Below are 26,118 nucleotides of genomic sequence, written 5' to 3' on the forward strand. Positions count from 1 at the left end.
TTCTGCTCTGTTTGTGAAGTAAGTATAGTGTTCTCTTTGGTTTTTATTGATATATTGAAACTCAGATTACTGTGCAAATGGACTTTCTCATCAAACTAAACTTGTTATTTTTTTTCTAAATAGGACTATTGATAGACATGGTATTTATGGTTGCGTCTAGCAACATGGTTTTTGATTTTGGTAAGAGGACGTGGGCAACTTGGCATTGGACTTGGAATTGAGCAGTGTTCTGATTCCTTTCTAGGATGGGCTCCTTCTTTGCCCCGAGCCTTCCAGGTATCAACATCCTCAGGCTCCACACATCCATGTATTTCCAGTGCTGGGCTGTGATGTGCTGCAATGTTCCCGAGGCCAGAGTCTTTAAAGCTTCCAGATCCAACAACTTCTACCTCGGCATGCTGCTGCTCATCCTCTTCCTGTCTACCATGCCCGTCCTCTACATGATCGTCTCCCTCCCGCCATCTTTCGATTGCGGGCCCTTCAGGTCTCTCAGATTTCAGATTTGACTTGAGCATAGTATTTATTTTGGGTTGAAATGGGATCGGTCATTCCCTGTACAGGCTTTTTTAAAATGTGACATTTGACATTGGTAGAAATGAGATTCTTTGGTAGTCATGCCATCATGTGACATGGACCATCTCAGACAATTCCTGGCTATTGTCTCTCTTGAGAGTCATAAAGGGGAAATATTTCGTAAGGATACAATATAGATGCAAAGTCTTGCTGTTTCCGTATTTGGGAGAGCCAAGAGCAACATTTGACTATGCTAGTGCAGACATGAGTGTTTTCCTGATGCTATAGCATCATTACATCCACACATAAATCGGCTTTGGTTAGATTTCATGGGGACCTTGAAAAGAAATAATTTCCCATTGATTAAATAAGAGGTGGGTGGAATCACTATTAAATAATGATGCACATTGAAAGAGAGTTTTATATATTGTGATCCAAAGGGACTTCATAAATTGAAAATTGGTATGCTCCTTTCACAATTTTTCTACCCACGTGTTACTCCAATCAATAATCAAGATCCAGAAAGCACTTTGACTCATTAAGGCTAGCTTTTCTATAGTTTTCTAAAATACATATCAAGAAACAGCGTCTTTGGGAGCCTGAGGATAGGATTTCATTCCCTCAGAACTACCTGTGAACCCATGAACCCCTCAGTTATCTCTACATGTTGTTTCTGATAGGCATGCATTTGATGCAATGAGGGTGTAACGGCAGGAAGTCTTGTCAATGCTAGACCCAATGCTCTACTGGTCAAATAGCATTTTCCATTTGTGTTGTCATAACCAAGGGATTTCTCAAGTCAGAATGTTTGTTGCCTAAGACTAAATTTTTATTTACTATGTTTTCACACCAATAATTCCCTCAATTATTGTTCCTAAAGTAGTTCAGAATTATCTTGTATCTATCAGACTTGGAAAACTGACTGATAAGCCTTGTACATCCTCTCTCTGTTTCTCTACGTGTTTGCTTGTACACTTGTGCATACACATGTGCAAGCATACATGTGCTCACCTATCTGTTGGTAAGTAGACTGAAATAAATAATGCAAAGAGTGACATCTGGAGGCTAAATAGGAAATTGCAGTCTTGAAGTTGCCATTAATCCGAAAGAAAAATTCAAATAACAAACCCTTGAAAAGTCTACCATTAATGAAACCTACCCATGTGAGTTTGTATCTAAGATACATTATAAAGATGTTTTTACCTTTTACTAGGAAGTTGATCTACATCCTCCCCAGCAAAACACTAGAATGAACCTTTGCTCTTTTATGCAAAGTGAGGGAAACCTAAATGCCAAGCTGGGTGGTGTCACAGACTTGAATTACGAGGCAGAAACATGCAACGATTATACAATTTTAGCTTCTTAAGTTCCATTCCCTCTGGCTTTCTGGTTTCTTGGGTTCCTCAGCAAAACCAACTTACACCGATTTTTACTAGGAATCAAGGGACGGCAAACATGGCATAGTATGTGACTTTTACCATGTATTTCTGACTGACACATTTAGGTGCAATGACTACCAATATTGTTATTTTTGAGATCAGAAAGCACCGTATGTTGGCAGTGGGCATCAGAAAGAGGTTTACTGTTTCCTGGTAGTTTTCCTGCAACTTCCTTCCTGTGGACCAAGCCAATGCTCAACTCATTCTTCCTCCACGCCAAGGGTCAGAAAAGCTACTTTGTTCGAGAATGAGACAATCACAATTTCTGTGGTTTGCTATCCTTAGGAACTAGGTGTTGTGGTGTTATCCTTCTGCTGAGCGAAGGTTCCTAGACCACATCTGGTGTGTGGGCCAGACAGCAAACCAGCAACAATGCATTTGAAAGAGGTTAATATGAAACTTGAATTTTGACCTCGGATTTGAATTTGAGGACAATAATGCTGTCTGATTGTTCTTAGGTTATTGGTGTGTCTTCAGCTAAGATGTATATAGCCCACTTAGTTACCCATGAAAACAATTTGCTGGACTTTTCCAACACATTCTGCTAAGTTTTCTAGAAAATTGTTAAAATCATTATTTAGGGGATTTAATTTAAATTGTTGGTAATTTAAAAACTATTTCTTTGATAACAATATGAGGAAAGCTTTTCTAATTGTTCAACGATGTTTCTTCCAATCCGATAGCCTTCTCCCATCTTCACCAATAGTTCTGAACAGTTTATAGTTCTTCAGTTCCCCTGACCTTCTTTTTACATTGTATCAATTTTATATTTTTCCTATAAAGCAATCATCCTATATGGCATAAAAAATTTAGACATATTTATCCATTAAATGCTGCTCATTCTCCCACAGACCTAAAACAATAACACCAAGCATGTTGGCATTTGTTCATGCTTGTTTGTGTTCATTTGTTCATGTTCAGCGGTCTCAGTCTGAGGTCATAACTAGATCTAAGCATGTGGAGCTTTAACAGTGAGCACAGTGCTTGACATTTTTGTCACCATTAGTCCCTTTCAGTTAGATTTTATGTGTCAACTCTTATCTGTCTGTTGTAAAGGAAAACACTATAATCCATAGTCTGATAACTACTTGGGATTACACCGTGTCTCTTGAAAGATAGTATTTATCCAATCTGAAGTGGGGGGGGAACTCCATCTGATCTGGGGGTTGTGGGACATATCCATTTTTCTTAAATATTAAAAGATTAAAAACCAAAAGTAAGCATATGTAATACTATACTAACGTAACTGAAAATAGGCCTATTTCACTTTTCTGTGGATTACAACATTTTATAGTAGGATCAATACACATATTCAAAGGAAGTAACTTGGCACCATGAGTAGTTCACCGATTCTAGACACTCCACACTAAGTGAAAGCTTTCTGCTCTCACTGTTGTAGTTCAGAGGAGCTGAATTTCCTAGACCCTAAACCCTTAGGAGGATCTCACTGGGAGCTGTCCAGCGTGAGGGATCTGTGTGCAAGGCTCCTCCTTCAGGAGTGCAGCTTCACTTAGATCTCTGACAAATGAAGTCGGCTGGGCGATGAGTAGAAGCCGTGGTGTGGAATGAGATGTTGGGTTATTTGCCAGTTTTATCCCTCCAGTCTATTTCTTGTATTCATTTCCAAAGACAATTAAAAACCGAGTGTACTGAATACTGAGTTCAGAGAGAGAGAGAGTCCTCCCAGAGCAGCTGTCTTGGGAGCGTTGGAATTACTACACATAAAATACCACTCAATCAAAATTTTAGAAGTACATTATTAAAAATTCTTCTGAAGCTGTAATTTTCCTAAATGCTTTGCTTCTCTGTGCGTACTAAGATGAGACTGCTCTGTTCATATTGTACCCTCTAGTTTTAACAAGATGTGGTCAGAGTGTTAGGTGGACAGCACACTATCAGATCCTTAACCCACAAGAGAACCTCTGCAGTGTTAGAGAAATAGTTTCTTTTCTCACTGTAACCATGTTTTACCTTTGTTTTAAATTCAACCACCCACTACCACCACCAGTGGTAAAAACAGGATGTTTGAAGTCATTGGTGAGACCCTGGAACATGATTTCCCGAGCTGGATGGCGAAGATCCTGCGGCAGCTTTCTAACCCCGGGCTGGTCATTGCTGTCGTTCTGGTGATGGCGTATGTGTTTATTCTCAGTCTCCATTTGAGCCCCTTCTCTTCCAAATTCTTTGCTGACTGCATGATGGTGGTCGCTGAACGACACAAGCCATCTTCTGCTCCTGCTGGATGCGATTCACAGCCATCTGCATCTGTCTCTGCCTCCCTAGGATTATAAGATTTGTTCCCAAGTAACCAAAATAATTATCAGTAAACAGCTAAAGCAAGGGAAACATAAGTGCTAAGCACTAAATCTAATCAGCATGTTGAATTCCCCTTCGCAGCACGGCTCCCACCTCTTATTCTATAAAGCAGATGGCTGTGAATACAGAAATTATGAGCCTCTGTGTTAATATTCCCCTTGAGGACCCTCTAGGCCATATTTTAGGGCTAAAGGCCAAAGGAACATTAAAATAACACCCCATTCTTTTTTTTCCTTAGCGGGCTGTCAATAACTGCATCTGCAGTAACAGAATCAGAGGAGCAGAGTGTTCCCAGTTACCCCAGGCTACCCCTGAAAAGTCAGAGTGATATTTAAAAGAAAATGTATCTGAAGGATTTTGTCCCTATTTTTCTTTCACGTTTGGCTTGAGCAGTATAAAGATTTGTCTTCTGGAAGAACTAAGAGGGATACTCCCCCTCTTTACCAGCCCCTCCTAATGAGAAAGTCTGGAATCACTGCTGCTTCGGCTCAGTGACAACAAGCACGAAGTCACTCCTAGGGATGCTGGCTCCACAAGGTTGATATGGAGGACTGAATCTAAAGGTGAAATGAGCAAAACTTGGAGCTGAAACTCCAATAAGCTTGGAATAAACAAGCTGAATGCTGACTCAGTTACCATGACTGTTCCTCATGGCCGTGTTCACGGCCATAGTCACAGAAAGGGGTGAGAACAAGGCCCATCTTCACTTTTATAAATGAACAAACATGACTGACATGCTCGTTTCTAAGTGAGCTTCATGCTAACATGTAAAGTGGGACCCAGGCAGACCCCAAGAAATCCAGTGTCCACTTCATTTCTATGGCAGCAGCGTCCAGGTGGGAGCAATAGCAACTCAGAGCTCCTGCAGCAGTAACAAATGTTACAGTCCTATGTCACAGAGCCTGATTAAGAATCAGCGCCGGTCTCTAGATTATGCTTCTTAGAAACATCATTCGCCAGGTGGCCCTTGAATTGATTTTTTTTTCTCCACAATTTCTTGAGAGTGCAGTTTCTGAGAGCATGTTAATAAGGATCCTGTAGCCTTTGGTTCAGTTTCTGTAATAGTACAAATGAGATCTTATCTGACACAGACAGACAGACAGATACGCATACAGACCCCAAAGGGCAGCTTTTGCTACTACATTCATAATTTATCATGAGATTTGCTTTTAAGCAAAGGGACACCAGTATTAGAAGGCCTGTCTCTAAAGATCTGCCGAACTTCCTCAGGATTTTATGCCACTCTCATTTCAGGGACCCCAGAGTGACTCGTTTTCCCCACAATAATCATAAGGAGTAGCTGCACTAATCACATTGTCATTAGCACACAGATGATCTGCTCCCGAATCAAGAGTTCGATCAGTGGGACAAAGACTCACCTGTCCCTCTTGCTTTGGTTCCCTCTGTTTATTTGCACCAACAAAAGTTTGGAATCAGTGGGACTGCCAGAAGGTCTAAAAGTTGCTTGTTGGGAATGGTTTAAGGGTGTTCGAAAACAGCTAACACAGCAACATGACACTGTAGACTACACAGGTGTTGAGTCTCATCTGTAGCTGTCCTAGGACACTTATGACCCAATGCTAAAAAAATGGCACTTATGGAATACTCTTAGTGACGCAGAAGTAGATAGTATAGGAGGATAGACAAAATTGGTCATGGCATATATATAGTTAAACATCTAAAGATGTAAAGAACACCCTTGATATAAGAAGTAAAGAAAGCACTCTGGGGTGCTGACTCTGACGTGTGAGCCATAGTTTCACAGTTCTTGACAGAGAGGGAACGTGGCAGCACAAGGGTTAAAAAGATTTCCTTGAAGGGGTTGAATTTTGTTTTAAGACCCTGGACTTTAAATCCAAATTGCAGTTTACTACTCATCTTTTCCCCCAAATTCCATTGCCCCACGTTCTTCTTTAAGAGACCCCAGCAATTGGCTCAGATTTTTATTACCATTAATTAGAGAATGTTGCAAGCATTTTAAATTTCCCAGTGGACTATATTAAATCCACTTGGATAGTTTTCAGTATTCACATAGCATTTGGGTTAGTTTTCTGTAGGTGCTGTCAGTGAAAATGTGAGGCACACCCAGTTAGGGGCTTAAGGAATCCCAGAACTGAGAACTTTACATTAACCTATATCCAGAAACTTTTCCAAGAAAATTCTTATTCTACACACACACACACACACACACACACACACACACACACACACACACACACACCACACACACACAATTTCATGCCAGATGCTGCCCCAGATGTTTTCCTATATGTAATTTCAGGCAAGCTCTAGCTAACCACAGAAGAGATAAACCGAACTAAACCGTGTCAATAATTCTGCTGCCAGCACCAGATGGCTCCTAAAGGATGTTCTCTGGCATGTGGGTGGGCAGAGAAAATGTGTTTAATCTCCAGTTATTTGTAGTGGGGCCAGCACCAGCTATCTTTCCTTTTTACTACAGTTCCCCTTTGCTGCTTCATTTTGCCCAAAGAGAAAATGAGGATATTTATTTTGTCAGAATCGTTGAACTGGAATTTGCTTTTTCTAGAAATGTAAATGCCATTTAAAATCCAAAATTATTCCTTGGTGAAACAGTTTCTTTTTGAGGGAGGAAGAAAGGCAAATGTTGTATTCTATGGTGGGAGGGGAATCCATGTTAATGAAGTTATGCCCTTGAGGATTTTATTCTTGGTTGTAAAGGCTAAGGGCCAAATAGCAAGTTCAGACATTCAGCCCGTTCCCTAAACTTCAGCAGACCTGCTGTTTTCGTTGCTGCTCTTGTCATTGCTCAGAAGGAGACTGCAATTATAATTTAAACTGATGATAATACACTTACAAGGAGCTAACACTGGGCCTTGTGGAACGACGGGTAGCATACTAGGTGGCATTTCCAAAACTTTTGTGTCAGCTTGCTGGCTTTGCCCTAGTCATTGTCTAATTTTAACTGTGCTTTATTTCAGTGACATTGGGGATTGAACCTATAGCTTTACTCATGTTAGATGAGTGACCTGCTGCTCTACACCCAGGGTCTCACTCTGTTTCCTTACCTGACCTTGAACTTCCAATGTAGCCTAGCCAGTGAACATGAAATCCTCTTGCTTCATCCTCTCTGCTAAGTATATGGACATCTCCAGACATGGGTTCTAAGTATACCACTTTACTTCTCTGGACCTCAGTTCTTACATTCAGAATATCACCCTTTGAGTAGAGAGTACCTTGTGTTCCATTTCATGTTATCATTAGTTAATATAGTCTTAAGGAGAATAATGGGAAACTGAGAAATGCCATCAATTTTATTTTATTCTATTTTATATTTTAATTTAGTTTGACCATCTATTATCTCAATGCTACCGCGAAGGGCCAGAAAGCAGCAAATCTGGATCTAAAAAAGAAGATGAAAATGGTATAATATAATTACATATGTATTACATATGTATGTTTTATAACGTCTTTACCAACGTCAATTAGAAGAAATCTGAATGTACTCTTTTCTCCTGTTTTATTGCATAGCAAGCTTTGGAGAACAAAATGCGAAACAAAAAAATGGCAGCTGCTCGAGCAGGTTGGTGATATGTTTTGTTTGGATGTCTAGTGTTCCTAAGAGTACACTCTTCCTTCCTCCACATGAAGCATTTGATGGTCAGTGCATTGTTGTCCCCAATAGCTCTTTCCATGGTTCCCACCATCCATCATCTCAGATCTTCCTAAGTTTCTATCCAAGGTGTTGATTTCTCTTCCGTGGGAGGTGGTTAGAAAAAGGGATGGAAAAATTCAACAATGTAAACTTAGGGGCACAGATGAAAAAGTGATCTTAACACCTGGCAGAAAATAATAAATATTTACCTCCGGTCATGTGCAAATAGCAAATGCATTAGGACTTCTTTTGACTAGTTTTATACATGAGGAAAATGAATCCCCTTCTGAACTCACCATAGTCACCATCAGAAGTTTTTTCTATCCTATCACATTTTACTTTTATTATTTTCTTAACACTGAAGCTTAACCCCAGGATCAACCTACACAAAACTGTGTCCTCAAACTTTTTATTTGCTTATTTGGGTATGGGCTATCATTCAGTTTCGAAGGCTGCCCTTGTATTGACTCTGTAGCCAAGGCTTTCCTTGAATTTGCAACCTTCTGGACGTGGCCTACCAAACAACTAGGATAGCAGTTGTATGTTAGCAGGCTAACTACACTGCTTTTTAAACCTCTTCAGTGTTTAAAATATACTTCTAACTGCTGAGTGACTGCATCTACAGATGTAAGCAGCTACGTGCTATAAATACTCAGAAAAATAAATTACAACCATACTGGGCACAAAGGCTTTTTATTTACCACCACTAATCAACAATATGACAGCTGGGATTTGTGTATCTACAGTGGTGAAGTTAGACCTAATCCCTTGAAAATAAGGCAGTGCATCATTGCTCAAATAAAGGCTACTTTTATTGGCAAAAACTAATTATGGGTCTTGATCGAACAGCACAACCTTCACCACCAACACAATGATAATAAAAAGATACTGAACAACTTGAATGAAAATCTTTCCTAACTCATAACTTTTTAATAAATTCTTTCTAGTAGTAGAACTTTAATCTCTTCTTAGAAATTTTGAAAAATAGTCAACTCAAACCGATTTAATTTGAAAAAGAGACACCTGTTAAAACACGTAAACATGGTCCTGTAAATCTACAGAGCACTTGTTGCTTGTTTTGCTGAAACTGGAGGTTGAAACTCCAAACCCTTGTAAGTTTTGAGCAAGATCTCTCATTGAGCCGAAATCCCATGCTTCCTTCCTTACAAACTGGTGTTTTTGTTCTTTGTTCATTCTTGTCTTTTTCAAGATTTTTGAGACAAGGTCTAAGTGGATCAGACTGGTCTTAAACTCACAATGTAGCCCAGGTGGCCTTGAAATTGTTATTCTCCTGCTTCATCCTCTCGAGTAGTTGGGATCACATGTCTGAATCTTCACTTAAAATCTGCACTGAGAATGTGCTCAACACTGAGTCCATTTTCAGTCGAGAGTAGGCTGCTTTCACTGCAGCTGACGTCTACCAGGATGCTATTTGATTCCCATCCTAGTTCTTGACCACATATTAACTCCCAAGAGAACTGAGTCTTGAATTTGAATAGCTTCCTGAAAATGATGAGGTAATTTCTTTCCTTGAAATTCTGTGGGATTTTGTCATTTTAGATCAAGCCCACTTGGGTCATAACCCCTAACCCCTCAGTCAGTAACTGGATCTGGGCAAGAGTTTAATAGGTGGTTGCAGCCAGTGAGGACTTGTTGCAGAAGATATGCCTGTTCAGCTTCCTGAAGTACTAAAATGCACTGAGGAGGACCCAACAGTGTAAGAAAAGGGAAAAAATGCTGGATAGTCCCAAAGAGCATGACTCAAGACATTGCTTCCTTGTCTCCTTTAAACTTAAAGTTTTAAAGCTATTTATTTTCTCCCAGTATGCAGAAGTGTAAGAGGAATCACAAGAAGCTGACATGTGTGAAGATGGTGTTGTACAGGTTGCAGACTATTCTTGTCCCAACCATTGCTACCGAGGAGCACTGAAGAGATGCACACGATTATGAACTCTTTTACAAAGTTACAAATCAGCCCCTTTTCCCTACTCTAGACAGTTGTCTCCCGATCTCAGCTTCCCAACCCAACTACACCAAGACAAACTTTTTCAGCTCTCTTACTTGGTTCTCGAGTGACTCATCTCCAAATGGCACATTTTTGTTGTTTCTTTACCTCTTCTTTTTATTGTCAATTAATTATTGATTCCAATGCAAATAAGGATTTGGCTCTTTTCACATCCATTCTCTAAGCATTCTGCTCATGTTACTTGCTTGGATTAGGATGTTATTATTTCCTATACTAATTTTCTCAAGATTAATATTTTTCTGTATTTCACCAATCCAATATCTAAATTTCTGTGCCTCATCCAATTATACTCTTCTACATTCTGCTCTGTTGTAGAAGGCCCCATCACTCTGGAAATTCAGGCACTTTGATTGCATGTAATTTTTCAATTTTCTTGTTAGTGATTTCTTTCTATCCATTTTCTACTTGTGGAATTCCTAATATTTGGCATCTTGGACCAGTTTGTAAAATTCCTATTTATTTCTTATTCTATGTCTTTTTGCTTTAGCAATTACCACTCTTCTTAGCTTTAATTTTTAAAATTTCTTCTGGTCTTTTCACTTCAGCCATTATAACTTGACTTTTGCCAAATTATTTTAGTTTCTAAATGGCATCCCATTCTTTTTGAAGACAGTAATGTCCTTTCTTCATAAAAATATTAATTCCTCCTTTTGAAGTTTCTCAGCTTTTCATAGTCTCTTTTCTCTAAGCTCTTTGTCTTCCTCTGACATTGGTTGTAACATGAGGGCCGGCTTGTTGGGGTTTCTGTCCCACCCAGTACCCCAACAAGCCAGCAAGTCCCAAGGAAAATCACACAGAGTCTACATTAGGTTATAAACTGATTGGCCCATTAGGTCAGGCTTCTTGTTAACTCTTATAACTTATATTAACTCATTATTCTCATCTATGTTAGCTATAATGGCTCCGTACCTTTCTCAGCTGGGCATGTTACATGCTGCCTCTTCGGTGGTCTGCGCAGGAGTGGCAGAGGAACTTCTCTGCTTCCCAGAATTCTCCTGTTCTCATTGCTCCACCCCTACTTCCTGTCTGGCTTTCCTGCCTATACTGCCTGCCTGGCCAATCAGCATTTTATTAAAATATGATTGACAGAATACAGATAATTCTCCCGCACCAATTGGTCACCATTACAACCTTCCCTCTGTTCGTCTGTGGCTCCTGACAGCCAAGGTATAAATCAAATTTGTATGCTCTGAGTGTATGAATGGGGCAGGGGCAAAGAACTCCATGAAACCCTGTCAGTATATTTAGGTTTTCCTGTTCCAGAAAAGTCAGCACCAAACTTCAGCCTAGCAAATGGAGGGATGAGGATGTGGGTGGGCCTCAACTTCAAGCTTATAAATCATTCATGTGTGCTTCTTGTCTTCACTGTGGAACTCCTTGTAGTTTTCTAGATATTGAACACTTGTATTTTACTTTTTCCAGGAAGAAAAAGAAAGTCCATCAATCTTCTGCCCATATGAGAAGTTCTACATTGGTGCTAAGAAAGGAAATTGATCTGAGACTCTGATTGAGTTTTGTTTTATTTATTGATTTTCTGAAACAGGGTCTCATTTTGTATCTCAGACTGGTCTCAAACTTCCTAGGTATCTCAAGGCTGGTCTTGAGTCTTGAACTCACCATCTACCAGCTTCAGCTTCTACAGTCCTGGGATTACTTGAATGTATCATCATCCTCCTCATCCATCTTCTGACTACCTCTTAGATACCTGAAACCCCATCCTTATCTTATGTTTTTATTTCTAGAAGATGCTGTTCCTGATCACTGTATCTTTGGGGATTTTTCTGTGTAAACTCCATTCCTTCTCATCTTCTTTTCCCCCCACTGGTTTAGTATTTCTGTTTGTTCTGACTGACAAGTTTCTTGTTTACCCATTAGTTTTCCTGCTCCCTGCCTCTCAGGTGCTTCTGATCTCTCCTCCATGGCAGGCATTCACATTGCTTCCCAAAGGTTCTGCTTGTTCAGTCCAGTGCACTCCCCTTCACAGTCTAGGCAAATATTATCCTATGCCAAAAGGGAAGTGAGTTCATTTGTTCTCCATAATGATTCTGCTTAATCCACACAATTACTCAGAGAGTGTTTACCTATTGGGATGCAGTTTGCCTTAGGGGATTGGTGACCATTGCCTAGTTTTATTGAAAGATGAGGGATTAGAAGCATCCTGATATAGTACTTCTATGGAATTATGTTACTAGATTATTTTTTAAAATTGTGAGTAGAAGTCTTGATTTCTGTGACATAAATTCTAGATAAGATTTATTATCATCTTTATTGCTTAAAATGATGCTATCATGAATAACATGATAGTTATCTGGTTCCCATAATGTTGATAGTTATTGAGAATGTGTACTTAGTATTTAATAACAAAAGAAACTCTTTTATCTGAAAATGAAACAAAATGGGTTTCTATATTTATTGCATAAGCAGTAATTATGGACCAAATAAGAATCACTTGTATTCTTCTTTCCCTAAAGTTTGTGAGAACTTTGTAAAATGGAATAGAGATATTTTGACTACAAAATTCCAAATATTGTTTTAAAGTGGAGCAAATTGGAAAGATAATAGATTTCAAACTACCTCATTTAGAATCATTTATGTGCACTGATAGCTGAATTTTCATTTGCCTATTTTTTATCTCTCTTTCTCTCTCTTGTTTTAAACAGCTGCAGCTGGTGGTGGCCAGTAACTTCATCAAACATCCTGGGAGGCTCCGAAGTACTCTTCACTTCTTTTTATGAATATAGTGAATGGCGATGGGAAGGACCAGTGACCTAGCATTGGGGAACCACTGCCCTGTATGCTACCACTGCTGGGTCATCAAGGCCATAGCCTCGACCATCTATGAAGGGCTCATCAGCTCTCCTTGAGCAAGAAGAATCTCATCATATTCTGTATTTCTGTGGGTTATGATACTTTTTCTCTTACTTCCCCTACATGTTCTCAAACTGAGTTTAAGTGGGGGTGTGATCTAGTGATACAAATTACTGGGTATAATTAATATTTTTAAAAGTATCAGTTTTAAAGGATAATTTTTCAAAAGTCAATATTTCCTTGTATGGACTCTTTTTTAGTTTTTTCCATTGGGAGTGGGAATATAATAGCACCATTTTCCCCTCCAAATTTGGAACTATCTGAATGAAATATTCATTGTGACCATTGGTTGGCTCACTGCTTTATGTATATTCTTTTTATTAATTCATTGACATGATAAAGTTGATGTCTTTCTCACCCATACAAATGTCATATTTGTATAATATTAATTTAAAGAGACTTGGCTCACTTTAAAAATATGACATCCTTCCTCCTTCTTTTTTTGTATTTCTACCCATCAGCCCTCAGATATGCCCAGCACCTTTGTATTTACAACTGGATTCAGTATGAAAGGAAAGATGCTTTTCAGGAGATATTTATCACATGTAATTTGATATTCCCTGCAGTGCCGACTTAACAATAGTTTATCACCATAAGGAGGCATGTGGTTCTTAGACAAGCTGGCCCTTTATGAGTTCAACAAAAGAAGATAGCATTAATGACTTGTGTCCTGTCAGAGTCTCCTCATTTAACCTCCAACATTCATTCCTGAAATTCGATTGTTGTAGTTTGTGTTTGTTCTTTGCTTTTTTTTTTTTTGTTCTTGTTGCTGTTGAGATTAGGAAATCATGCCTTCAGTCAGGGCTTTAGTTTATAGTGTCGTTTAAACATTATGTTTATCTAAAGTTTGAGTTCACTGAACGGCAGCAGGCAGAGCCCTTCTTGCCTTGTGCTGTAGCCTTGGTAGTGTCTCGTAACTCACAGCATCCTTTCCCAGAGCTGAGCTAACCTCCCATCCCTCCAGACTTTCAGACTTTTGTTGCCCTTCGACTTTACTCCTCCTCTTTAACCTCCTACTGGCCGCGAAAGGTCAGACTGTTCTCTTGCCAATTTTCGACTCACTTCCCCAAATTTCCTTGTCCAGATAGCATCTATTCCCAATCTTTTCCTATTTCATGTCACTCTCCTAATAGGGTTCCTTATACTGTTACATCTGTAGCTGCAGTGTAGCACCTGTACTGATTTTCTGTGATTTTTTTTTATGGTGGTATTGCTTCTTGCATGCATGACTAAATTGTAGCTCTTTAGGAGCAGGGATCATATCTTCTCACTCTCTTATAGGTCTCATACAGTGCTGTGCACAGTTGGGCACTGCATAAATGCTTGTTAATTAAATTGAATCAATTTGACTTATAGCAATTGTGTTATGAAAGAAAAGACTTGTGTTAGGCACATGAAAAAAAAATGGTCCTAAAATGTATGAAATGGAAGAACTCCTGCCAGGCTTTTGTTATCATTAGACTGTAATGCAGATGAATAAATAAAGACAGTGTTGATTTCTACAAGGGTTGTTTGAGTACTATGTTTGATGAATACAGAGAATCATCAAATTCAGAAGTGAATGTCACCCTTGCTCTAGATCTACTTCTTAAGGATGAAGAGAAGACAGTGTATTTGTAAGGTTGTCTCTCTCCTAAAGCCAGCATACTTTTGGAAACTATTTTAATTTTCTAAACATTCAAACTTTATTTGCCAAGTTTTAGTCTTTCCACATACTAAAAATCAACTTTGGGTTTTAAAAGCACTTACACACGCTGTCCTGTTTTAAGTTAAGAAGTTTTTAGAAACTGTAACCTTTCTGTCTTCCGAGAGCTACTGAAAGCATGTCTGAATGGCTGACCCCATAGACAAGGGTCTGGAGCAGAGAATGCTGGATTCAAAGGTGTTCTGAAGACCTTTTCACTCAGGTGCTTAGACAGATAGAGTTTACTTCTGTATTCTTACTATGTCAAAGGCAAGGAAACAAACATCTAGAATGTTGTAACATGAAGGGGCCTGCTTGTTTGTGTTTTCTGTCCTGGCCAGTTTCCACAGCTGTTCAGCCCCAAAGGAAATCACACCAAGATCTCTGTAAGTTATAAAGCTGATTGGCCCATTAGCTCAGTTACTTATTTGTTCTTGTAGCTTATATTAACCCATTATTCTTATCTATTTTTGCCATATTCCCCACCTTTTTCAGTGGGGCAGATCACATCCTGCTGCTTTGGTGGTCTGGGCAGGAGTGGTAGGAATCAGCTTCTTCCTTCCCAGAATTCTCCTGTTCTCATTGCATCACCTCTACTTCCTGTCTGGTTTTCCCACCTATACTTCCTGCCTGGTCAATCAGCGTTTATTTAAAACATGATCGACAGAATACAAACAATTCTCCTGCACCAGAATGTAAATTTTTGGTGTGGGACCATGGTCTGTATTTGGTCAATTATGTTTTAAATAAATGCTGATTGGTCAGTAGCAAGGCAGGAAGTATAGGCGGGACAACCAGACAGAAAGTAGAGATGGGTCAATGAGAACAGGAAAATTCTGGGAAGAAGGAAGCCCATTCCTCGGCAGTCCTGCTTAGACACAGAAGAAGGAAGATGTGACTGCCTCACTGAAAAAGGTACCGAGCCATGGTAAACATAGATAAGAATAATGGGCTACTATAAGTTATAAGAATTAGTTAATAAGAAGCCTGAGCTAATGGGACAAACAGTTTATAATTAATGTAGACCTCTCTGTGATTTCTTTGGGGCTAAATGGCTGTGGGACCTGGTTGGAGGACAGAAACCAGGCAGGATAGAAACCCTGGCAACAAATTTTCTTCTTTCTGAGAAGAATAAAAAAAATCTCTGATAAATATACACAAAATAACTTTATTTATCTGGAGAGGTTTACCATGCTTGAGAAAATAGACTGCACTTCAACCCACTTTTTGGATGATTTCCTTGGCTCGCAGGGGCATATAATTTAAGTTATATCTATGAATTTATATTAACAAAATGTTCAGCTGAGCTGTTTTCTTATTCTAATAGAACTATGGCCAGATACATATACCAAAATGGTAATTCATCAGGAATCAAATATGAGAGGCTTAAGAATGGGTTTGACAGGCATTCTTAGTTCTCAATGCATGGCTGCATTTACGTTTTTAGAAGACTTTGAGACTTAACCATAACTTAAAAAGTAATAGATTAAATCCCAAGGAATATCTAGCTTTATTTTGCTTCTTCTCTTAACATATCCAATACCATTGAAAGTATTTCTGAATATTTCATTGACTATCAAACTACTCAGTAATATTGTAGTTTAATTCATCCTACTATTTCAACGTTATAGGTTTAAATTTTAGTACTATAAGCAAATTTTAAGTTTGCATACTTTTAGAACAGTTCTGTGTGGAAGCACTGAGCATAGACTCTTATGTCAAGATATTCATATTTCAAGACAGTTTAAGCTTATTGTTTTATTTATATTACTTCTTATTACTTAAAATATGTTTGCTATTTCATAGCATGTGTTTTGCAGTCACTAAACCTCTCTCATGATGCTGGTTTATTTGTGGCTATGTGAAATACTTTCAAGAACTATCTTAAGTTTCTGAGAGTCTTAAGAAGAAGTGACATCATCATGGCCATCCACCAACTCTCAAGTCCTGTTGGAAATCAAGTATTATCTATATTTGCAAGCCTGCCAATGTGTTCTCTGTAGAGGCATTCTTCTCATAGTTTATTATTTAAAACATTTGGTCATAGTTACATTTCTATTTTGAGTGTAACAATATATTTATTGTTAAACATAACTGGTTCAAAATTATTTTTCCCAATAAAACAGGTAGACTTCTTAAATTTTCTTTTGCTGATGTTTTTGCATTGCTGTAACTCACAAAGGCCACATTTCTCTAGTGAATATTACCATTCAAAAGAAAACCTTAGGTGTCATGAGTATGACCACTCTCCATGTTGGCAGGTATCAGGTCATTTCCTTCCAGAACAACATTCTGTTGGCATCATGTGCAAAGCAGCAGAAATTATTTAAATTCAAATGAAGCCATAAAGTAATTTCTAGCATAACAAATTACTGTCTGGTCACTTCAAGTAAATCGCAGTGTGTCCAATGTTTTTAGTTGAATTCACATGCTGTTCAGGCTCTGGAGGTCCCCATGGGCCATCAGGAAATTTTGCCAAAAAGGGAAACAGGGGAAAATGGCATTGTAAAATCTGTTTGGAATATTCACATTCCAGGTAAAACTCTGACGCTGTAATTATACAGAGTCTTTGAGAAAAATTGACCAGATTTACCAGTTAGTTCCTCATGGCAGGTACCATTTAGAGAGAAGAATAGCATTGAATCAGAACCAGGTTTGTCTAATTGTTTTTAAAATATTAAACTTATTTTGTAAGCATGTGTGTGTGAGTGTGCGTGCATGTGTGTGTGCGTGCATGTGTGTGTCTGTGCAGGTGTGTGTGTGTCTGTGTGTCTATGCAGACACTCATTCATATGTGTCTCCACCTTTCTTTTTGAGAGAGGGTCTCTCACTTAACTTGGAGCTCACAATTTGCTGATTGGCCAGTTTCGGGGATTCTCCTGTCTCTGCTCTCCTAGTGCTGGAATTATTGGCTTGTGTCTCTACACCCACCCAAACATGTGCCTGCAGAGCAGTTGAACTCAGATGGAGGTTCAAACTGATATTGTCTGGTGTTGCAACAAGCACTCTATCCATTGACTCATCATCTCCTATACCTGTGTCTAATTTTGACAGCATAACAGGACATGTCATTGTCATCCATACAACTCACGGTCAAGAACACAAGTTACTAAAAAATGCAAAAACATTTTAAGTAAGTTTATTATGTTTTGTTTGTCACATTAATAGTTATCCTGTCTTATAGTAGCCCAGGGGCTCCTGCTGAGCATATCTGGAGAACCTCATTATCACAGTCGGTTTTCTGAGAGAATTTTCATCCATAAACTAAAATGTTCACACAGACAACACATAACATTTCAGGGAGTAGGGAGGATGTGCTGAAAAGAAAATTAGAAATTATTAATTACTTCATATAGAAAAAATACACTAGTTTTTCATAATAGTATTAGCAGTTATTTTGGAAAATTAATCTTCAAAAGTGAAGTTCTAAGGGTATGATTTTCACTGGGATTGGGTGGAAGGTGTTGCTTGCATATAGACAGCAATGTGTGGCATCATGGTGGCATATTGCCCTTATAGTTTTCTAGATGGCTCACAGATCTAGGCTCTGAATTCAAGTGTTCCAGACCTAGATACCATGCAAACTTAGCTGCCATATTTTCATTTGGTGTAGGCTTTTTCTTCCATATCTGACTGCTCCCTATGGGCTTGGGGTAAAAAATGAGCTGTTGTGCTTGCAGAAAAAACACCCTTGAGCAGTGGTGGCAGCTCTATGTTGTGGCTATTCAGTGCTACAGGCCAGATCATGACAGACAATCAATTTGTTCCCTATTACTTCTTTCTTCATTAATCAGTCATGCCTTGTTTCTTTTGTTTTCATTACATTCTTATTTTCTTGCATATTTATATGTTTGGGCATGTTCATGTCATAGCTTACATATGATGATCAGAGGACAATTATCAGAAGTTGTTGCTTCCCTTCCACCATGTGGAACCCAGGCATGGAGTTCAGGTTATTAGATTTAGCAGCAGATACCTTTATCAACTGAACTATTTCTCTGGCACAAATTTTAAATTGTATGTTAAAACTATCAAATATTCACCAATGTAGGATTGCTCATGTTAAATATTAAAGCAGGCAAGAGTAACATACAATGTGTGATTTTTAAGGAAATTATTTCAAGCTCTGTCTTAGTTAGGGTTTCATTGATGTGATGAAACACCAGGATCAAAACCAACTTGGGGAGGAAAGGGTTTATTTCACTTACACCTAAGCAACACAGTTCATCATTAAAGGGAGTTAGGGCAGGAACCTTGGATACAGGAGCTGACATGGAGACTGTGGATGTGTGCTGTTTACTGGTTTTCTCTTCATGACTTGCTCAACTTGCTTTCTTATAGTACCCAGAACCACTAGCTGAAGGTGGCACCACCCACAGTGAGCTGGGCCTGCCCACACCAATCCTCACAGTTAACAGGGTAGAGTTCAGGAGTGCTAAAATCCTACAAGCTATATTTTTTGCCTCTGGGGTTCTTTTTCCACTGGGATATTGCTTAAATTTGATAATAGAAGTCGATCATGGAAATGGAGTCAGTACAAGCTTTTAGAAATCATTTATGTGTTAAAACAGCTCAAACTGCATCAGAGTAAGACAGATTTTTCCATGGTTTCATTTTGTCAAACATGGTGAGGATAATTGAAAAACAGAGCCGAAGAATAAGGTGCTTGAGTCACTGACCTCAGGCATACAAAATTTATTGGTAATGGAATTCAATCTATATAAATGGCTACCAAATAGTAATAGAGCCACCAGCAGATGAAAATGAGCCTCCTGCTAAAGAAACCCGGAGCCTCACAAGCAATCTCAATGGAACACAGTACAAGATGACTCTATGAGACATATTCATCTCTGGTACAGCAATAGATGAGACCCACTGGAAATATTCCTCCATTAGACTGTGTCACAGTAGAGCCACCACCTGTTTCCTCTCTGTAGACTCAGGTAACTTTGTGACTGGAAGCATTGTTCCTAAGTCACTGCTAAGATTTGCCTCGAAACTTTGTTCATGACTGTTGTCTCTCATTGACCACTGATTTTTATACTATCATTAGTCTTTTGACCTGGACTCATTAACCTCATTAAATAAACGTCAATTACATCTTCTTTAAAACAAATTTTTTTAAAAAAATCATGCCCACTGTGGTTTCTGATGGAATTGCATGAGGTGACTTCTCAGATCACTGAGTACTAAGCTAAACACGTAGTTGAGTCACAGTGAGGTGGCATCACCCACGAGCTTTGTGAGTCAGATTTTTTTTTAACTTTAGAGATTTAGTAAATAATTAGTTAAAATTTAGGTCTAGGGAAATGGTTCTATGGAGGAGAGTGACTGCTGTGCAGTCATGAGTTTGAATCTCCAGTACCAAGGTTAAAAGCCCAGCCTGGTTGTTGGTGTATGCTGGGAGATGGAGACAGATGGATCTCAAGAGCTTGCTGGCCTGTCATCCTTGATGCAACAGCAAGAGTCCAATTTGCTTTTGTCTTTTCTCAAGAGGGACAGTGTCAAAGTGGTAAAATTGGAGATATATTAGAGCATATGAAAATTTAGAATTATTTTAGATAATTAATTTAAAGAATTTTAAATCAGAAGTAATTTCAAGGATGAATTTGCTCAATTGCGAAAGTCTAACTTCTTAGGTGTTTCTTAAAAATAATTTCCCAACATAATTTGTCATCACTGTTTTTGATCTTGGCCATTCTTACAGGTGTAAGATGGAATCTCAGAGTTTTTTTGATTTGCATTTCTGTGATGATGAAATATTTTGAGCATTTTCTTAAGTGTCTTTCAGTCACTTTAGATTCCTCTGTTGAGAGTTTTCTGTTTAGGTTTGTACTCCATTTTTTTTAATTAGATTATTTGTTCTTTTGATGACCAATATTTTGAGTTCCTTGTATATTTTGGAGATATCCCACATCTGTCTGATGTGGGATTAGTGATGTGGGATCTTTTCCCATTCTGTAGGTTGTTGTTTTGTCTTGTTAATTGTGTGCTTTGCTTTACAGAAGCTTTTCAGGAGGTCCCATTTATTAATTGTTTTTCTCAGTGTCTGTGCTACTGAGATTATATTTAGGAAGTGTTCTCCTATGCCAATGCGTTCAAGTGTACTTCTCACATGGCCAAGATCAAAACCACTGATGACAAATTATGCTGGAGAGGTTTTGGGGTAAAAAGAATACTCCTACATTGCTGGTGGGAACGCAAGCTGGTACAGCCCCTTTGGATGTCAGTGTGGCAATTGCTCAGAAAATTAGGAAACAACCTTCCTCAAGACCCAATAATACTACTTTTGGGTATGTATCCAAAGGATGCTCACTCATGCCACAAGGACATCTGCTCAACTATGTTCATAGCAGCATTGTTTGTCATAGCCAGGACCTGGAAACAACCTAAATGCCCCTCGACCAAAGAATGGATAAGGAAAATGTGGGGCGTTTAAACAATGGAGCATTACATAGCAGAAAAAAAAATGGTATCATGAATTTTGCAGGCAAATGAACGGAGCTAGAAAGCATCATTTTGAGTGAGGTAACCCAGACACATAAAGACAATTATCACATTACTCATTCATAAGTGGTTTTTAAACATAAAACCAAAGAAAACCAGCCCACAAAAAACAATCCCAGAGAACAAAGACAACAATGAGGGCCCTAAGAGAGACATATATAGATCTAATCTATATGGAAAGTAGAAAAAGACAAGGTTTCCTGAATAAACTGGGAGCATGGGGACCTTGGGAGAGAGTTGAAGGGGAGAAGAGAGGCAGGGAGAGGAGCAGAGAAAAATGTAGAGCTCAATAAAAATCAATAAAAAATAATTTCCCATATGTTTGATGTTTTATTTTAGATGTAGTTTTATCTTTACGGGGGATATTTTAGTAGTAGAGTCACATTATATTTAGGATGAATAACATTAATAGAATACAGACAAGATGACAAAGCATAAATGTCTCAGAGTCTAGGCTGGGCTCTGCTCTGGGTTAGTTGTCTGACCTTTGGAAATCATGTATTGTCTCTGAGTCTGAATGTTCCATATGCCAATGAGGTTATACAGCATGACTTCACTCAGCTGCACTTAGCTTAAGTCATCCAGTATGGTCTTCCTTAGATTTTTGTGATCATTGACTACTTTCAACGTGGCTAGAAATTCAGGTGCCATGAAAACAAAACATACACTATCGACCCTATTTTGAAGATCAGATCACATCTACTTTAATATATTTTTTAATCTTTTAAGCTAGGTTTCATTATAAAGAGATACTTTGAGGTTTATTTGGCTAATTCAAACACACCAGTGGAGCTAATTTCATCTTTCTCTTTTCTTTGATAATGTGACTGCTAAGAAATTTATAGAGAGCTATCACTTGTATTTGTGGTTTATAATCCTGCACATTTCTTTTGGTTACATTCCACAATGCTCTGAACTTACAGGAGAAGTTTTGATGAGAGATCTAACTAACCATTCTAAAAACTAGGATTTAGGCCTTTGGAAATCTTCTGGTACTCTGACAAATATGGTTGCTAGTTGGCATACAAAAGAGCTCCATAATAACCCAGAATGGAATATAACAAAGGTTTATTTATCTGGGGATAAAGCCACAGAAAGAGTAGTGATCCGCAGTCCCCTGTGTGCACTGGGAATTGCAACTGAATCCAGCAGCCAAGAGACCCTACATGCTTTTTATATGTATTTATAGTACGTGAGACCATGTCCAAAGCAGGCTGGTTTCTTAAAGGCTATTGGTTGAAGGAGTTCCCACAGCACCTCCCCCTTTTGTCTAAATAATAGAGTCCTAAACCTAATACAAATACAATAAGAACAAATACAATAAGAACAAATATCAAGTATTGTTCAGGCAAAGAAGAGGCAAAAGCATACATAAAAATTAGAATTACAACCAGCATGAACAATATAAAATAAGAAACATATGCTAAATGTTCCAACAGTTATCCTATTTTAAAAGTCTAAGTCTTATATGAACAATGGCTTGACTAAGACATTAGAGGAAAGTAACTATGACTATCTAATCTTCAACCCCAGCAAAGACCCGAGAAGGGAAATAATATTACTTGAGTAAACAGGAAGTGCATTCAAGCAACTAATAAAAGGTGCAAGAAAAAAAAGAAAAAGACAACTGGCGACCTGGGCAATGACCCAGTCTCATTTGCAATGTTGGGGCAACCAACTTTGGCTAAGGCCTAGAGTAACTGACAGACCATTTTCAGAGACAGGAAAAATTTCAAAACTGTTTTACCTTGTCTTGGCAAGGTTTGGCAGTCTTTTTTCTTGTATCCTGCTTGTTCAGAAGTTTCTTCCCTAGCAACAAGGATGTGTGAGAAAAAGACTGGATTTTAAATGTCTCCGAAGGGCCCATGTTGATACTTCAGGGAGGCTGGGATTATGGAGGAGCTTGTGGGTGAGTAGGGGTGAACTCACAGAGTGCATTGGTGAACTCTGGTCTCCTCTCATCTCTGTTAGAGAATATTAAATATGTGTTTATAACATCCCTCAGCTTCTTTTTCTTCTCAGACACGAGCTAAGTGGCTTAATTGCCTTGGGTATTTTGCTAGAGTGATGGAAAGCTGCTGAACTCATGTAGCAGTGGGCTAGGATAGAGTCCATAGGAGACAGGGCTTTCAGATGAAACTGATGGAGCTGTTTGGGGAGGTGATTCTGAGGTAGCAGAGCACATGGGAAGCAGTTGTGGTGGTGGTTGGGAAGCATGCCTGGCGCAGCCTCCTGGGAAGAGAGCATATACACACTGTGACAACCATCGGCTGGCTGTTTGAAAGCACAGGCAGTGATCTACTTGAAATGATCCTGCTCTCTCACGACATCAACCAATGGCAGGTACTTCCCAGGTACTGGAACTAAGTACAGGGAAAGTTACATAGGAAACCTAGCCTGCAAATCAGAAACTGTGGACTCCAGAAATAAGAAGAATATACATAGACATTGTATCCTGCCAATGTCTATGACTCAAAGCATTTGTCCTGGATCCCAACAATGGTGAAAAAGATTCAGGAAAGTGGTTTTTAATTTTTAATTTTAGGAAAACAACAATAATGACCTTTAAAAAATGCCTTGTCTAGAGAGGCCATAACCCAGTAGGTTTCCTGAACTGTCAGCAACAAAGATTGGGAAACTGATGAGTGCCAGTCCCAGTGTCCCCTAAGAGTTCAGAAGAAGACTCAGAGCAAGCGCAGGAGTGAACGGGATCTGAGAGTGAAAATGAACTCTCTGCTATGTACTTTTCTGTTTCAGTGTCTTTATTCTTCTTCTGCTATTTTCTTCTATTCTGTAAAGTTTTCCGTTTATAGACACACACAAAACAAAGGCAATTCTCTAAGCTTGAATGTCCCTTTATCTTTTAAGGTCCCAAATGTGATCTATATGAAAGACTCCTTTCCTGACTGCATGTCCTGCCAAATGGAAGTTAGTCGCAGGGAGGTGGCTTCTGATGTATCTCAGAGAACAGAGCGGAGATATGGTTGTGGGAACCAAGGTTATTTACTGTATTACTAAATTTCCCATGCAGGTTCCATAGAGTAGGGAGGGGGATGACCCATTATACCAGTATATGGTAAAGAATTGTGCCCAATAGTCCATACGCTGCTGAATCTTGCACCAAGGGAGAGTGCTTATGGCTTCACAAGAGATCTAATGTAAGAAGAGCTGATGTACAAAAGGTGGTAGGTCCAGCTCCCTGCAAATCTGGGTTCATCTCCATCAGAACACATTCATTCTGGTGGATCAGCTTTTTGCTCTATTAGTTGAAATACCACTGCATGATTCTTTCAGGCTGCAGCAAAAGATAGTGTGTCATGACGGCTTAATTATCTGGCTGAGAGTGTGGAGTGTGGGAGAAGTGCTACAGGCATGCATGGCTACCTTGGCATTTACCGCTCTGTTTCAAAATATGATCGAGTGTATTATAAGCATGCCATCTTTCTCTGGGATGCACAAATCATATTCTTTAGGCAACATCAAGGTTCAGTTCTGATGTGTACTGTTTCTCAGGCCCATGCTCCTGAAACAAAACAAAACAAAACAAAACACCTTTTTTTTTTCAAAATATTTATTTATTTATTTATTATGTATACAATATTCTGTCTGTGTGTATGCCTGCAGGCCAGAAGAGGGCTCCAGACCTCATTACAGATGGTTGTGAGCCACCATGTGGTTGCTGGGAATTGAACTCAGGACCTTTGGAAGAGCAGGCAATGCTCTTAACCTCTGAGCCATCTCTCCAGCCCCCAAGCTGTCATTGTTATTTGTATGTGGTTCAGCTACCCAAAGTAAGGGTTAGTTTTTTTTTAATTAATTAAATTTTTTTTATTTCACATTCCAACCCCAGTATCCTCTCTCTACCCTTCTCCTGCTTCCTGCTCCCCCCACCCCCGCCATCCACTCTTCAGAGGGGATAAAGCCTCCCATTGGGGAGTCACCAAAGTCTGGGATACCAAGTTGAGATAAGACCAAGCCCCTTCCCCCGAATCAGACTGGGCAAGGTATAGGATTGCACTACTAGTCCCCGTTGACCTTACTGTTTCTCCCTTTTTATCCTTCTTTATCACTAATTTGGGAAATAGTTATTTCACTCGGTAAGTTTAATATGAAAAGTGAAATGTAATTGTTATTGACACTAAAGAGCTCTTCCTTTCGCACAGTTCATTGCATCGCTTAGCTGATAAGGGTTCCTGGTCATCAAGTTTGGCATTTGCGTATACATGAGCGATTTACCTTGATTTGAGTACTTTTTTAGCTTTGTTTATCACTTGCAAATACGAACTAAGCAGATCATATGTTGTTGAAGGCAGTGAAAGTTGCTGGAAGTTATGATGGCGAAAGCAGTGAGCTCAGAAATGGACAGATGAAGGCATTTCTCTCATTAGCACGTTTCTCCGATACTCAGTACCAGAGAATTGAAAACTACATGAAATCATCAGAATTTGAAAACAAGTAAGCTCTCTTAAAAAGAGCCAAAGAAGAAGTGGGCCTTCTAAGAGAACATAAAATTCAGACTAACAGGTAATATGTCTACAAGTGGTGGTATTGTGTTCAGCTAAAGGAGAATTTTCATGAGAAATGTGACTTGAACTTGTCATCTACATTACAGTTTTGAACACACAAATTGGCTGTTTTTACAGGCTTTATCCGTAGTTACTCACACTGACAGATGTTCTTCTCTGAAGAGCTGATATCTTGGTTTAGCTCTTGGCAGAGTATGTGTTAGTTGTTCGGTTTCCTAGGTACTGAAATTAAGTAGAGAAGTCTTGCCAGCTTTGGTATTGTCAAGTTCCTTCAAGTCTGCATTGGAATAAGCAGAGAATTAACTATAAAATCCACTCTATTCTTGGGTGTATGGAAGACTTATTTGTTGCAGTTGTGACAACATTTAGTTCCTTTCACTATCCTTAGAATTTTTTTTTTCTGGTGTGACATTTGCATTTTTTTAAGTAAATTTTATTAAATTAAAGTTCCCATCTCCGCCCCCCCTCCCAACACCCTTCCACTCCCCCACCCCCCCCTCCTCCTCCCCCTCCGTCCCCCAGGGCCGTCAGGGTTTCCTGCCCCGTGGGAAGCCCCAGTTCCCTCCCCCTCCCTCCAGGTCCAGGAAGGTGACCGTCCAAACAGA

The 26,118-nt window shown here is 39.0% G+C and overlaps 1 protein-coding gene across 1 annotated transcript in view; it reads left to right on the forward strand.

Moving 5' to 3' along the window:
* Positions 1-12,969, forward strand: part of Tmc1 (transmembrane channel like 1) — a 109,991-nt gene extending 97,022 nt beyond the window's left edge. The window contains exons 15-19 of the mRNA XM_048438696.3: positions 245-484; positions 3,961-4,086; positions 7,593-7,671; positions 7,779-7,830; positions 12,589-12,969. Coding sequence (XP_048294653.3) covers positions 245-484; positions 3,961-4,086; positions 7,593-7,671; positions 7,779-7,830; positions 12,589-12,611 — 520 coding nt within the window. The 3' untranslated portion in view covers positions 12,612-12,969. The remainder of the gene's footprint in view (positions 1-244; positions 485-3,960; positions 4,087-7,592; positions 7,672-7,778; positions 7,831-12,588) is intronic.
* Positions 12,970-26,118: the final 13,149 nt, after the last annotated feature.

This window comes from Myodes glareolus, chromosome 7 (genome assembly GCF_982192425.1).
Source record: "Myodes glareolus chromosome 7, mMyoGla1.1, whole genome shotgun sequence".
NCBI lineage: Eukaryota > Metazoa > Chordata > Mammalia > Rodentia > Cricetidae > Myodes > Myodes glareolus.